General features: G+C 37.8%; 1 protein-coding gene across 1 annotated transcript in view; it reads left to right on the top strand.

The window, feature by feature from the left end:
- Positions 1-16,903, top strand: part of ADAM18 (ADAM metallopeptidase domain 18) — a 141,761-nt gene that overhangs the window by 105,251 nt on the left and 19,607 nt on the right. The window contains exons 16-17 of the mRNA XM_018041761.1: positions 1,278-1,461; positions 11,387-11,467. Of these exons, the coding sequence (XP_017897250.1) occupies positions 1,278-1,461; positions 11,387-11,467 (265 nt within the window). The remainder of the gene's footprint in view (positions 1-1,277; positions 1,462-11,386; positions 11,468-16,903) is intronic.

Genomic DNA, 16,903 nt, shown 5'->3' with positions numbered 1-16,903 from the left:
GCCACTGTGTCACCTGAGAAGCCCTCACTTCTTGATACCATTAAACTAATCTGTTATTTTAAAAGGACCTCCCATGGAGAATTCCCCAGGAGTTCAATAGTTAGAACTCCATGCTTTCACTGCCGAGAGTATAGACTTAATCCCTGGTCAAGGGACCTAAGATCCTGCAAACCACAAGGCCAAATAAATAGATCAATTAAAAAAAAAAAAAAGCCTCCCCATGGTCTTTTAGAACAAAGGGATTTTTAATAGTTTTTCTCCTGTAATTGAGATCTAATCTTAATGCATTATGGTCAGAAAAGATGCTTGGAATGATTTCGATTTTTTTGAATTTATCAAATTTAGATTTATGGCCCAGGATGTGATCTATCCTGGAGAAGGTTCCATGAGCACTTGAAAAAAAGGTGAAATTCATTGTTTTGGGGTGAAATGTCCTATAGATATCAATTAGGTCTAACTGATCTAATAAATTTTCAAATGAAAGACATTTAAAGAGATAACAGTGACATGCTCAACAAACACATATCAATAACTAAGAATTGCTTTTTCAGTTGAGGATGAGAGTTGGTAGATTTGAGTGATTCCAAGAGCAAGAAGTGACATCGATTATTTTCCAGGGCATAAACTAGGAATATTGGAAGTCTCTTAGAGAAGCCAGTATTCTACCCATTGATAAGTAAATAAACTATTTATGGGATAAACTCTGGTAGGGCTTATGCCAAATATGGGGTCTAAAAGTTTCTGGATTCTCAGGAAAGGAATACAGAATGACTGGAAATAGCAACATATTCAAAGAATCTTGGGATCAAAAGGAACAGTCTGTATATTAGATTGATTTACTGACTAAAGATCATGACCATTACAGTGAGCATAATTAGAAGGGTCTCAAAATATGCACAAAGTATAAATAAATGCAGTCAGCCACTCTCAACAAACCAGCAGACTGCTCAAGCTTTATCAAAGTGGGAATTTTCTGAGTGTGATCGGCGTAATGGACTAGATAACAAAACTGAGTACTTAAATGGGCAACAAAGGCATGTCTGAACATCTCAGTTCATTGTGTAGATTTCAGTTCTGCTGCTGCTGTGCCAATTAATCGTACCACATTCAGATGTGCACCCTAGCGTACAGTGACATTTGGCATTTTTCTGATTTTTTTTTTTACTATTGGTTAAACAACATGTATGTTAGCATTGATGTGATACAATACTTATTTAAAACTTAAGTTTCATTAAAGGACAGAATGATAAGACATAGTTTTGTTTCCCCCTCTCCAGGGATGTTCTTTGTGGAAAGTTAGCTTGTGTTTGGCCACAAAATAGTACTTATAGAAGTGATGTTCGATCTGCAGTTTATTCATATTCCCAAGGACTTCTGTGCATAACTACTGCGTCATCAGTGAGATCAGGTGGAGGAGATTATACCTATGTGGCTGATGGCACCGCGTGTGGTGCACAGATGGTAACAAGCATATTCACTTGTATTTACCTGTGTTAAATTATGTAATTATCAGACACTGTATTCCACGATGACTATCCCAATCACACAGAAAGGATTTGAACCTGGCGCTGCCATTTAGTTCCCGTGTGATATTGAAAAGATCATTAAACCAAGCCTCGGTTATCAAATCACACTGACTTTTTGGATTAATCTGTCATCAGTCCTCACGGGAGAAGATGCATTTTTAAGCACAAGAGTCTACTGACAGTTGATTCTTTTTAGATCTTTGAATTCTGATGGCTTTAAATCATAAAATTCTAATTTTGTGTTTTTAATTTTTCGTACTTCAGAAAAATCATAATTGAGTATGCATATTTTATCTGTATTGTCAAAATATAAGTGTGAGAAATTTAGAGGACCCAAAGCAGAAGTCTGCACTGGGAGAGCACAGCTATAGCGATGTATGAGCTCATGTTGTGATGTACATGTAGTACTATTTATGTAGCTAAAAAATAAAGGGAGAAGAAAAGTGATTCAGAAGCTCAGAGAGTCAGTCTGAAATATGAGTGCACACATTCCAGAAAATATAAGGCAGCAGTTGTAAATCAGTGTTTTATGTAAATGACATTTAGTCCTTATGTATTAAAAATAAAACAAAAGCTTAAGACGGTTAATCAAACAGCCAGTTTTTCTGTCTGCGTTGAGCAGTCCTATCCCCTTGGGAACTTGCCTCTTATGGTCAGCATCTTTAACATGGCTCCAATGCTCCCACTTCCTGATATTCACACCCCATGTAATGCTCTTCGTCTGTGTGTGCACTGGATATACTGACTGGCTTCTAAGAAGGAGAAGATGGTGAAAGTTATGGAATGTCATTTATAAGATTAGTTTTAAAAAAGACAGTGACTTCTGTTTGGCACGCACACTTTCTTTCTCTCACCTTCTCAGCTTGCTTGCTTTGCTAAAGCAATTTACATGGTGGAGAAACTCATATAGAAAAGCATTTCAATTTGTCAATTTTTCCTTTCATAGAACATGTGTTTTGTGTCAAGTCTAATAAGCCTAGTTATAAGTTATAGTTATAAACCCTGGGTCATGAAGATAGTCTCACAGATTTTTTTTTTCTAAAAATGTGTAATATTGTGTTTTACATTTATGTTTGTTTACATTTGGTTTATTTTCAGTTAATTTACTTTAACCTGAGATTTAGGTTGAAGTTCTTTTTTTTTTTTTACTTTTGTCAAAAATGAATTGAGTGTATATTTGTGAGTCTGTTTTTGGATTGTCTAGATTGTTATATTAATCTGCAGGTCTATATATCTACAAATATCATGTCCTCTTAATTACTTTAGCAGTTTCAGTTCAGTTCACTTCAGCAGCTCAGTCGTGTCCGACTCTTTGCGACCCCATGAATTGCAGCACTCCCGGCCTCCCTGTACATCACCAACTTCCAAAGTTCACTCAAACTCACGTCCATCGAGTCGGTGATGCCATCCAGCCATCTCATCCTCTGTCGTCCCCTTCTCCTTCTGCCCCCAATCTCTCCCAGCATCAGAGTCTTTTCCAATGAGTCAACTCTTCGCATGAGGTGGCCAAAGTACTGGAGTTTCAGCTTTAGCATCATTCCTTCCAAAGAAATCCCAGGACTGATCTCCTTTAGAATGGACTGGTTGGATCTCCTTGCAGTCCAAGGGACTCTCAACAGTATTCTCCAAAACCACAGTTCAAAGCATCAATTCTTTGATGCTCAGCTTTCTTTACAGTCCAACTCTCACATCTATACATGACTACTGGAAAAACTATAACCTTGACTAGACAGGCCTTTGCTGACAAAGTAATGTCTCTGTTTTCAATACACTGTCTAAGTTGGTCATAACTTTCCTTCCAAGCAGTAAGCGTCTTTTAATTTCATGGCTGCAATCACCATCTGCAGTGATTTTGGAGCCCCAAAAAATAAAGTCTGACACTGTTTCCACTGTTTCCCCATCTGTTTCGCATGAAGTGATGGGACCAGATGCCATGATCTTTGTTTTCTGAACGTTGAGCTTTAAGCCAACTTTTTCACTCTCCTCTTTCGCTTTCATCAAGAGACTTTTTAGTTCCTCTTCACTTTCTGCCATAAGGGTGGTGTCATCTGCATATCTGAAGTTATTGATATTTCTCCCAGCAATCTTGATTCCAGCTTGTGCTTCTTCCAGCCCAGCGTTTCTCACCATGTAGTCTGCATATAAGTTAAACAAGCAAGGTGACAATATACAGCCTTGATGTACTCCTTTTCCTATTTGGAACCAGTCTGTTGTTCCATGTCCAGTTCTAACTGTTGCTTCCTGACCTGCATATAGGTTTCTCAAGAGGCAGGTCAGATGGTCTGGTATTCCCATCTCTTGAAGAATTTTCCACAGTTTCTTGTGATCCACACAGTCAAAGGCTTTGGCATAGTCAATAAAGCAGAAATAGATGTTTTTCTGGAACCCTCTTGCTTTTCGATGATCCAGCAGATGTTGGCAATTTGATCTCTGGTTCTTCTGCCTTTTCTAAAGCCAGCTTGAACATCTAGAATTTCACAATTCATATATTGCTGAAGCCTCGCTTGGATAATTTACTTTGCTAGCGTGTGAGATGAGTGTAATTGTGCGGTAGTTTGAGCATTCTTTGGCATTGCCTTTCTTTGGGATTGGAATGAAAACAGACCTTTTCCAGTCCTGTGGCTACTGCTGAGTTTTCCAAATTTGCTGACATATTGAGTGCAGCACTTTCACAGCATCATTTTTCAGGATTTGAAATAGCTCAATTGTAATTCCATCACCTCCACTAGCATTGTTCATAATGATGCTTTCTAAGGCCCACTTGACTTAGTAAGCTTTAATAATAAGCAGAGTGATTCTTCTCATTTTACTTTTCTTTCAAAATATAGTTTTGGTTATTCTAGGCCCTGCACTTTTCAATATAAACTGTAAAATAAACTTATGCCATGCCATGCTAAGTTGCTTCAGTCTTGTCTGACTCTTGCGACCCTGTGGACTGCAGTCTGCCAGGTTTCTCCATCCATGGGATTCTCCAGGCAAGAATTCTGGAGTGGGTTGCCATGCCCTCCTCCAGGGGATCTTCCTGACCCAGGGTTTGAACCTGGGTCTATGTCTCTTGCATTGACAGGCAGGTTCTTTTCTGCTAGCACTGCTTAAAGTGGGTGGCAAAAGAATGCTGGAGTGGGTAGCATATCCCTTCTCCAGCGGACTTCCGCATTCAAGAATCCAACCAAGGTCTCCTGCTTTGCAGGCGGGTTCTTTGCCAACTGAGCTATCAGAGAAGCCCTATTAGTTGTTCAGTCATGTCTAACTCTTTGTGATGCCATGGACTGTAGCCAGCCAGGCTCCTCTGTCCATGGATTTCTCCAGGCAAGAATACTGGAGTGAGTTGCCCTACCCTCCTTTAGGGGAATCTTCCTGAACCAGGGATCGAACCCATGTCTCCTACGGCTTCCTCATTGTAGGTGGATTCTTTACCTCTGAGCCACTGGGGAAGCTCAAATGAACTTTTATGAGACAACATAAAACTCTTCAGAAATTTAATAAGAATTATGTTAAAACTGTAGTTTAATTTGGGAAGAGTGAATATCTTTATTATGTTGAATTTTTCAATGCATGAAAATGGTAAGTTGCCTCAATTATTTAAGTAGTCATTGATTTCTTTCATCAGCATTTTATAATTTTTAAGGTATAGATGTTGTGTATCTTCTATTTGACTGCATGTCAACATTTTATTCACTTTGGAGTAAGTATAACTGACATTGTGTTTTTAATTTCATCTTTCACGTGTTTATATAAATGTAATTTTCAATATGTTCAACGTGCACCCAAAACCTCGCTGAATTATTTTGTTATTTCTAGAACATTTTTGTAGAATCCTTAGAATTTTGTATGTAGACAATCACTTCATTTTCAAATAAAGACAGGTTTTTTTGTTTATTTTGTTTTTTGTTTGTTTGTTTTTTCTGCTGCTGCTGCTGCTGCTAAGTTGCTTCAGTCTTGTCTGACTCTGTGTGACCCCATAGATAACCTCCCACCAGGCTCCCCCGTCCCTGGGATTCTCCAGGCAAGAACACTGGAGTGGGTTGCCATTTCCTTCTCCAATGCATGAAAGTGAAAAGTGAAAGTGAAATCTCAGTCGTGTCCGACTCTTAGCAACCTCATGGACAGCAGCCCACCAGGCTCCTCCGTCCATGGGATTTTCCAGGCAAGAGTACTGGAGTGTGGTGCCATTGCCTTCTCCACATAACTTTTATTTGTTTCCTTGCTTATTGCACTGGCTAAAACTTCATGTACTATGTTTAATGAAAGTCTTGAGAATAGACACACTTGCTTTCTTCCTCATTAAGGGGAAAACATTGTCGTTTACAGTCAGTTATTTTACTAGGTGTAGGTTTGAATATGACCCTTAGCAATTGCAAATAGATGTTAAATGTTGTCAAATACTTTTGCTTTGTCAATTGATATAACTATGTGACTTGTACTCTTTTTATAGTTCTGTTTCATCCAGATGATCTGAAAAGCAATACTAATGGTATTTGAGAAATCTAGATTCCTAAGAAAGATTGGAATTTGTAAAGATAGGGCATTTTCCCTTATTATAGGTTAGTTAGGTAGTTTGACAAAAATGAGGAAGCATAGGTGATTAAATTCACATGGAGAATTTTGGAAAATGGATCAAGATTGCCAGAGACTTTGATCATGACTGTTATCTAGGAGACTTAAGGGTGCCAAACACCTCTGTGCAAGTTTTTCTCTTAACTTTTTAAATTGGATAACACGTACATAGCATAAAATTCACACTTTTAACCATTTTCAAGTATCCATTCAGTGGCGTTAAGTGCATTCGCTTGACCATATATAATCTGTTTCACTAGTCAGTTTGTCTGAATTTATGCCAGAACAACGTGGTTTTCATATAGTGCTTACCTTTTTTTTTTTTAAACTGCAGTATAGTTGCTTTACACTGCTGTGTCAGTTTCTGCTGTACAGCAAAGGGAACCAGCCATATGTACACATATACCCTCTCTTTTTTGGATTTCCTTCCCATCTAGGTCACGACAGGGCACTGAGCAGAGTTCCCTGTGCTATACAGTAGGTTCTCATTGGCTTTCTATTTTATGTATAGTATCCATAGTGTATTATGTGTCCATCCCAATCTCCCAACACATCCCACCCCTCCTCACCCTTGGTACTTATGCATTTGTTTTCTATGCTAGTGTCTCTCTTACTGCTTTGCAAATAAGATCATCTATACCATTTTTCTAGATTCCAGATATATGCTTTGATATATGATTTTTTTTTTCTTTCTGATTTACTTCACTCTGCATGATGCTCTTGAGGTCCATCCATGTCTCTGCAAATGAGAATTTTGTTCATTTTTATGTTTGAATAATATTCCATTGTATGTATGTATCACATCTTCTTTATCCATTTCTCTGTTGATCAACATTTTAGTTGCTTCCATGTTCTGGCTATTGTAAAGAGTGCTGCTATGAACATTGTATATGTCTTTTCAAATTATGGTTTTCTCTGAATATATATAAAAGAGTGGGATTGGTGGATCATATGCCAATTCTATTTTTAGTTTTTTTAGGAACCTCCATACTGTTCTCCATAGTTGCCCCATAAATTTACATTCTCATCAATGTGTATAGAGGTTTCCTTTTCTCCAAAAGGTCTCCATCGTTTATTGTTTGTTGGGTTTTTGATGGTGGCCATCCTGACCTGTGTGAGGTGATATCCTGCTGTAGTTTTGATTTGCATTTCACTGATTTTTTAGTGATGTTGAACATATTTTCATGTATTTGTTGGTCATCTATATTTGGAGAAATATCCATTTAGGTCTTACTTTTTTATTACTTTTTTTTTATACTGAGCTTAATGAACTTTTTGTATATTTTGAAGATTAATTGTCAGTTGCTTCATTTGCAAATATTTTCAACTATTCTGAGGGTAGACATTTTGTCACATTTATAGTTTCTTTTACTGTGCAAAAAAGGCCTTCTTCAGTGATCAATGCAAAGAAATAGAGGAAAAGAACACAATGGGAAAGACTAAAGATCTCTTCAAGAAAATTAGAGATACCAAGGGAACATTTCATGCAAAATGGGCTCTATAAAGAACAGAAATGGTATGGACCTAACAGAACCAGAAGATATTAAGAGGTGGCAAGAATACACAGAAGAACTGTACAAAAAAGATCTTCACAACCCGGATAATCACGATGGTGTGATCACTCATCTAGAGCCAGACATCTTGGAATGTGAAGTCAAGTGGGCCTTAGAAAGCATTACTATGAACAAAGCTAGTGGAGGTGATGGAATTCCAGTAGAGCTATTTCAAATCCTGAAAGATGATGCTGTGAAAGTGCTGCACTCAATATGCCAGCACATTTGGAAAACTCAGCAGTGGCCACAGGACTGGAAAAGGTCAGTTTTCATTCCAATCCCAAAGAAAGGCAATGCCAAAGAATGCTCAAACTACCGCACAATTACACTCATCTCACATGCTAGTAAAGTAATGCTCAAAATTCTCCAAGCCAGGCTTCAGCAATAAGTGAAACATGAACTTCCTGTTGTTCAAGCTGGTTATAGAAAAGGCAGAGGAACCAGAGATCAAATTGCCAACATCTGCTGGATCATCAAAAAAGCAAGAGAGTTCCAGAAAAATATCTATTTCTGCTTTATTGACTATACCAAAGTCTTTGACTGTGTGGACCACAATAAACTGGAAAATTCTTCAAGAGATGGGAATACCAGACCATCTGACCTGCCTCTTGAGAAACCTATATGCAGGTCAGGAAGCAACAGTTAGAACTGGACATGGAACAACAGACTGGTTCCAAACAGGAAAAGGAGTACATCAAGGCTGTATATTGTCCCCCTGCTTATTTAACTTATATGCAGAGTACATCATGAGAAACACCAGACTGGAAGAAACACAAGTTGGAATCAAGATTGCCAGGAGAAATCTCAATAACCTCAGATATGCAGATGACACCACCCTTATGGCAGAAATTGAAGAGGAGCTAAAAAGCTTCTTGATGAAAGTGAAAGAGGAGAGTGAACAAGTTGGCTTAAAGCTCAACGTTCAGAAAACGAAGATCATGGCATCTGGTCCCATCACTTCATGGGAAATAGATGGGAAAACAGTAGAAACAGTATCAGACTTTATTTTGGGGGGCTCCAAAATCACTGCAGATGGTGACTGCAGCCATGAAATTAGAAGATGCTTACTCCTTGGAAGAAGTTATGACCAACATACATAGCATATTCAAAAGCAGAGACATTACTTTGCCGACTAAGATCCATCTAGTCAAGGCTATGGTTTTTCCAGTAGTCATGTATGGATGTGAGAGTTGGACTGTGAAGAAAGCTGAGTGCCGAAGAATTGATGCTTTTGAATTGTGGTGTTGGATAATACTGTTGAGAGTCCCTTGGACTGCAAGGAGACCCAACCAGTCCATTCTAAAGGAGATCAGTCCTGGGTGTTCTTTGGAAGGAATAATGCTAAAGCTGAAACTCCAGTACTTTGGCCACCTCATGTGAAGAGTTGACTCACTGTGCAAAAGTTGATGTTGTTGTTGTTGTTGTTTAAATATGGAACACTTCATGTATTTCAGTGTCACTCTTGCATCAGTCAGTCAGTCAGTCAGTTCAGTCACTCAATCGTGTCCGATTCTTGCCGACCCCATGAATCACAGCATGCCAGGCCCCCCTGTCCATCACCATTTCCTGGAGTTCACCCAAACTCATGTCCATTGAGTCGGTGATGCCATCCAGCCATCTCATCCTAGGTCGTCCCCTTCTCCTCCTGCCCCCAATCCCTCCCAGCATCAGAGTCTTTTCCAGTGAGTCAGCTCTTCACGTGAGGTGTCCAACGTATTGGAGTTTGAGCTTCAGCAGCAGTCCTTCCAATGAACACCCAGGACTGATCTCCTTCAGGATGGACTGGTTGGATCTCCTTGCAGTCCAAGGGACTCTCAAGAGTCTTCTCCAACACCACAGTTCAAAGGCATCAATTCTTTGGCACTCAGCCTTCTTCACAGGCCAGCTCTCACATCCATACATGACCACTGGAAAAACCATAGCTTTGACCATGGAGCCATGTTGATCTTCTCTGTGTCATTCCAATTTTAGTACATGTGCAGCTGAAGTGAACACTACAGTAAGTTTTGAAATAAAGAAGTGTGAGTCCTCCAATTTTGTTCTTTTTAAAGACTGTTTTAGCTATATAGAATCTCTTGTGATTCCATGCACATTTTATGATGAGTTTTTCTATTTATGAAAAAGCTATCTGTCTTGAAATTTTGACAGATTGCATTGAATTTATAGAAGCTTTGGATAGTATTGATGTATTAATAATATTATGTCTTCCAGCCCATATACACAGGATAAATTTTATTTTTCTGGTTTTAAATTTTTTTAGTATTTCTTTCAGTTTTTAGTTTATGCTTCTTGGTTAATTTTAATTGTCTGATAATAGTGGATGCTATTCTTTATAGAACTATATTCTTAATTTCCTTTTTAGAATGTCCATTGTTACAGAAATGTCTTTAGTTTTTTATGTTAATATTTTATCCTGAAATTTTACTGAATTGTTGATTAGTTCTAACAAACTTTTGTGTATGTGGAGTCTTTAGAGTTGACATACAAGATTATATCACCTGCAAAGAGATCATTTTACTTGTTTATTTATAATGTGTGTACTTTTCATATTTTCTTGCCTGATTGCTCTGGCTAACACTTCCAATATTTTATCCAAGAGAAAGAGCAAAGATAGATGGTTTGCACAGCATTATTTACTCATTGGCTATATGTTAATTTTCAGGAAATAATTGGAAAATGCTGAATTTCATTCTTCTTTTCAATGATTTCATCATGTGTTACACTGATATATTTAAAGATGCCAAGAGACTATATGTTACAACCTTAGCTTAAAAAATAGAGAAAAGTAAATGAGGGGAAAAAATGACTAATTTAACCCCTGATTAACCACTTCAACATAACTAGCGTTTTGCAATGCATATATATTAGGTTAAAATATTTCTCTTGATGAACTATTATAATTGGTATTATAACAAGGATTTATGATAATTTACCATCCAAAATAGTAATTTATATTTACACTGAAACTAAAATAATAAATTATTTTCCAGTTTTTGAGCAGACAAATCATTAATATTAATCTAACCAATTATTCATAGCAGAACATTAACTCCCATAATGGCGATTCTCATTTCAGTTCCCAATTGTAAGTATTAAAACCAAAATTATATGGCATCACTGCATAAACTGTTAAGGCAAACATGCTCAGATTTTATTTTATTTTTTTTTTCTTGCAGCATTTTATTATTATTTTTTTAATTTTTTAATTTTTTTTATTTTTTAAATTTTAAAATCTTTAATTCTTACATGCGTTCCCAAACATGAACCCCCCTCCCACCTCCCTCCCCACAACATCTCTCTGGGTCATCCCCATGCACCAGCCCCAAGCATGCTGCACCCTACGTCAGACATGGACTGGCGATTCAATTCTTACATGACAGTATACATGTTAGAATTCCCATTCTCCCAAATCATCCCACCCTCTCCCTCTCCCTCTGAGTCCAAAAGTCTGTTATACACATCTGTGTCTTTTTTCCTGTCTTGCATACAGGGTCGTCATTGCCATCTTCCTAAATTCCATATATATGTGTTAGTATACTGTATTGGTGTTTTTCTTTCTGGCTTTAACTCTTACTATTGTTTAGTTTTTTGTATTGGATTGATAGAATCTTTGTTCCAAAATCAGAGTGATGCATAATATAAAGTCTCAGCAAGTATGTCTTTTTTTCTTTTGTATACACATGATAAAGTTAATTCTTTCCTTGTGTCAGATTTGTAAATAACTATGAAATATTGCTTTTTTTGTTTTAGTATTGTATAAATAAAACCTGCAAAGAAGTTCCTTTAATGGGATATAATTGTAATGCCACTATAAAATGCAGAGGAAATGGGGTAAGCTACTTTTGTTTTGGTAATTCTAAATTTTATGTTATTTTTTGAGTAATTCAAAGCAAAAAATCTATCCTGTTTAGGAGAAATGAAAATCTATGTTCCTCTTTTATCCAGTCTTGCCTAGGAATAGCTAACTAACACAAAGAAAATCAGCTGATTACCAACCAATCAAAACACTATTTAGTGAACTGTACTATATGTGTACTGAATTTATTGTAAGCACTCAAAACTTATGAATTGGTAACACATTTAAATTTAAAAAAATCATTTTCTCATGCAAATAAATGCATATTTTACTATATTGTGAACATATGTCTTCTTCATACTCTTAATAATTAAAATTTAAAGCTATATAGTATTTTACAGAAGATATTCTTAAAGACATGTTAGAGAATTTCTGAAGTTTCTATGAAGAGGCTTCTATAAGAAAGTATATTTATGCAAAAAACATTCTTTTTCTCAACTGTTTATCCATTTTAATCTGGCAATACAGATTTGTAGTTACTTTTGCATTCAATATTTACTTCTTAAAAATGTAAAATTTGGGTCCCTTGTTTCACTACTTTCCAAAAAGAAAATCAGTGTATGATTTGGTCAACATTATAGAAATGAAATCAAATTTATCAGTATTCAGTTTTGTAATATTCAAGAGAGTTCCAGAAAAACATCTATTTCTGCTTTATTGGCTATGCCAAAGCCTTTGACTGTGTGGATCACAATAAACTGTGGAAAATTCTTCAAGAGATGGGAATACCAGACCATCTGACCTGCCTCTTGAGAAATCTGTATGCAGGTCAGGAAGCAACAGTTAGAACTGGACATGGAACAACAGACTGGTTCCAAACAGGAAAAGGAGTACATCAAGGCTCTATATTGTCCCCCTGCTTATTTAACTTCTATGCAGAGCACATCATGAGAAACGCTGGACTAGAAGAACCACAAGCTGGAATCAAGATTGCTGGGAGAAATATCAATCACCTCAGATATGCAGATGACACCACCCTTATGGCAGAAAGTGAAGAGGAGCTAAAAAGCCTCTTGATGAAAGTGAAAGAGGAGAGCGAAAAAGTTGGCCTAAAGCTCAACATTCAGAAAATGAAGATCATGGCATCTGGTCCCATCACTTCATGGGAAACAGATGGGGAAACAGTGGAAACAGTGTCAGACTTTATTTTTGGGGGCTCCAAAATCACTGCAGATGGTGATTGCAGCCATGAAATTAAAAGACGCTTACTCCTTGGAAGAAAATTTATGACCAACCTAGATAGCATATTCAAAAGCAGAGACATTACTTGGCCGACTAATATCCGTCTAGTCAAGGCTATGGTTTTTCCTGTAGTCATGTATGGATGTGAGAGTTGGACTGTGAAGAAGGCTGAGCACCGAAGAATTGATGCTTTTGAACTGTGGTGTTGGAGAAGACTCTTGAGAGTCCCTTGGACTGCAAGGAGATCCAATCAGTCCATTCTGAAGGAGATCAGCCCTGGGATTTCATTGGAAGGAATGATGCTAAAGCTGAAACTCCAGTACTTTGGCCACATCATGCAAAGAGTTGACTCATTGGAAAAGACTCTGATGCTGGGAGGGATTGGGGGCAGGACAAGAAGGGGACGACCAAGGATGAGATGGCTGGATGGCATCACAGACTCGATGGACATGGGTCTGAGTGAACTCCGGGAGATGGTGATGAACAGAGAGGCCTGGTGTGCTGCGATTCATGGGGTCGCAAAGAGTCGGACATGACTGAGCAACTGAACTGAACTGAATATTCAGTATTACAATTTACTTGATTGGTTTTAGAAGATATAGAATGCTGATGCTTTGTCTTGAATTTTCTATGAAACTTCTCTGTAAACAAGGTTAGCTACATTTTCATGTTTTGTTTTTTACGTTCATTGTTGTTCGTTTTAATTGTTATCATTTTTTGTCTGATCTTTTGCTTTTCTTTGTTCAATTCTCTGCTTTAAGCCTTCAGCCTCAATATTTTTTGTAAAATCTCAAACCAAACTTAAAGGTTGATGTTTATTGATAGATTTTGTTTAGCTGTAATTAACATACAATATCATATTAGTTTCAAGTGTCAGTTCAGTTCAGTCACTCAGTTGTGTCCGACTTTTTGGGACCCCATGGATTGCAGCACACCAGACCCTGTCACCAACTCCCGGAGTTTACTCAAACTCATGTCCATTGAGTCGGTGATGCCATCCAACCATTGTATCGTCTGTCGTCCCCTGCTCCTCCTGCCTTCAATCTTTCCCAGCATCAGGGTCTTTACAAATGAGTCAGTTCTTCATATCAGGTGTCTAGAGTATTGGAGTTTCAGCCTCAGCATCAGTCCTTCCAATGCATATTCTGGACTGGTTTCTTTTAGGATGGCCTGGTTGGATCTCCTTGCAGTCTAAGGAATCTCAAGAGTCTTCTCCAACACCACAGTTCAAAAGCATCAATTCTTCAGGGCTCAATTTTCTTCTTAGTCCAACTCTTTCATCCATATATGACTGCTGAAAAATGATAGCTTTGACTAGAAGGACCTTTGTCATAATTTGATATTTTACACATTATGAAATTAACATTCCAGTAAGACTAGGTTTATGTATATTCTATTTTATAGTAAAAAGTTTTATTTTAAAAATACTTTGATGTTCCTAAGAGATTTGGTCTATTATGTTAACTTTTTTCTAAACTTTATAAGGAATTTATTTATTTAGATTTTATATTCTAGATAAATGTTGTTTCTGACATGACATTGTTCATCTATTTTAATGGGAGAGATAGGGTGCTGGAATACCACTTTAAAGTAGAGAGAAATATATCTTGTGCGGTATGCATTTAGAGTTCTAGCATATCAACAATGCAAAAATGTTGTCTTTCCACATTAAAAAAAAAAAAAAACCGCTCACTCTGTTGGCACAAAATTATTAAGTTTTAGTTCTGCTCTCCCAAAACTTTGTAAGCTCAGTTGGGCTGTTCTGTTTCCTTCAGTCCTGTCAAAGAGAAATGTGATGGTAGTTTAATTCCATTGTATTTGTGCTGAATGTTGTGAGATTACTTTTCTTCATTTTCTGACATTAAAAATATTACTGACAAGTGGCTGAGGTATATGTTTTCATTTCATTTTTTCTGCTAAGAATTCCTTGGGTTAGAAAGATCCCCTGAAGAAGGAAATGGCAATCCACTCCAGTATTTTTACATGGGAAATGACATGGACAGAGGAGCCTGGTGGGCTATAGTCATGGGGTTGCAAAAAGTCAAACACAATTTAGAGACTAAACACTAGAAAGTCAAATTATATATCCAGTCTGAAATAGCAAGTCATTCTTCACTTAATAAAATTTAATAATATTTATTTGTTTATTGCTTCTGCTCTAGCTGGCCATCTTTTTTCTTTCACTACATTAGTAAAAATGTAATGATGGTAACCTCTGTTATTTATGTTAAATCAGGATAGTGGAAATTTGGGGGATTAGATTTTAAATATGAAATAAGTGATATTTTACTCCTAATTTCAAAATTTTACATTAAAATATTTATCACCAGTGCGTTGTGTGTGTATATGTGTGCTCAGCTGTGTCCAACTCTACAACCCCATGGACCATAACCAGCCAGCCTCCTTTGTCTATGGGATTTTCCAAGCCAGAATTCTGGAGTGGATTGCCATTTCCTAATCCAAGGGATCTTCCCAGACCAAGGCTGAACCCACATCTCTTGTGCCTGCTGCATTGGCAGGCAGATTCTTTACCACTAAGGCCACCTGGGAAGTTGGGCTACACTAAATATCAAAAAAAAAAAAAAAAAAAAAGAAGAAGAAGAAGAAATATTGATGTGTAAATTAGAACAACACTTTCAGATTTCAGTATTATAAATAAAACTCATTGAAATCACTTTTGATATGTAGGGAAAAGAAATTTAATATTTCAATAATCTTTTAGTTCAGTTCAGTCACTCAGTCATGTCTGACTCTTTGCGACCCCATGAATCACAGCATGCCAGGCCTCCCTGTCCAACACCAACTCCCAGAGTTCACTCAAACTCATGTCCATCGAGTTGGTGATGCCATCCAGCCATCTCATCCTCTGTCGTCCCCTTCTCCTCCTGCCCCCAATCCCTCCTAACATCAGGGTCTTTTCCAGTGAGTCAACTCTTCGCATCAGGTGGCCAAAATATTGGAGTTTCAGCTTCAACATCAGTCCTTCCAATGAACACTCAGGACTGATCTCCTTGAGGATGGACTGGTTGGATCTCCTTGCAGTCCAAGGGACTCTCAAGAGTCTTCTCCAACACCACAGTTCAAAAGCATCAATTCTCCAGTTTCATCCAGAGAGATGATATGGGGTGGGAGGTGGGAACGGGGTTCATGTTTGGGAACTCATGTACACCCATGGTGGATTCATGTCAATGTATGGCAAAACCAATACAGTATTGTAAAGTAAAATAAAGTAAAAATAAAAATTTTTTAAAGAAAAGCATCAATTCTTCAGTGCTCAGCTCTCTTCACAATCCAACTCTCACATCCATATATGATCACTGGAAAAACCGTAGCCTTGACTAGATGGACCTTTGTTGGCAAAGTAATGTCTCTGCTTTTGAATATGCTATCTAGGTTGGTCATAACTTTCCTTCCAAGGAGTAAGCATCTTTTAATTTCATGGCTGCAATCAACATCTGCAGTGATTTTGGAGCCCCCCAAAATTAAGTCTGACACTGTTTCTACTGTTTCCCCATCTACCTGCCATGCAGTGATGGGACCAGATGCCCATGATCTTCATTTTCTGAATGTTGAACTTTAAGCCAAGCCAACTTTTTCACTCTCCACTTTCACTTTCCTCAAGAGGCTTTTTAGTTCCTCTTTGCTTTCTGCGCTAAGGCTGGTGTCATCTGCATATCTGAGGTTATTGATATTTTCCCCGCCAATCTTGATTCCAGCTTGTGCTTCCTCCAGCCTGCCCGGGTCCAGCCCCAGTGGATCCAGGGAATTTGAAGTGGGGACAGAGTCGGTGTCTTAGGAAAGAATTATTTGATTAGAGATATAAAGAGAGATTGGGAAAGAATAGTGTAGTAGGAAAATTAGTGGAGAAAAGAGGCTGAATAACTTGGTTTATGCAGAAAACCAATAAAACTCCAAGACAAGGAGTTTGCACCACCTACGTAGGCCACCAGCATCCACGTGAATAGCGGAGGATGCCCCACCTTGGGCTCCCTCTCGCGTGGGTCTTAGAAGCCAGGGCAAGTAAGTAGATATGGTGAGCCTCCACGCTCCAGATCGGAATTCAGCCAGAAAAAAAGAGAATGAAAAGAGACCACATGGGGGAAACCAGTCTTTCCAGGAACTGGTCCATCTCTTTATTTTTCAGATCCGCTTATATACTTTTGTTACACATAGAGATGGAATACAGAGTCACACGGGTTCAACAGACCTGACCCTTATCAAAATCAGGT

This window comes from Capra hircus, chromosome 27 (genome assembly GCF_001704415.2).
Source record: "Capra hircus breed San Clemente chromosome 27, ASM170441v1, whole genome shotgun sequence".
NCBI lineage: Eukaryota > Metazoa > Chordata > Mammalia > Artiodactyla > Bovidae > Capra > Capra hircus.
Note: the sequence above shows the minus strand (reverse complement) of the source record. Positions and strands in the feature narration are given on the sequence as shown.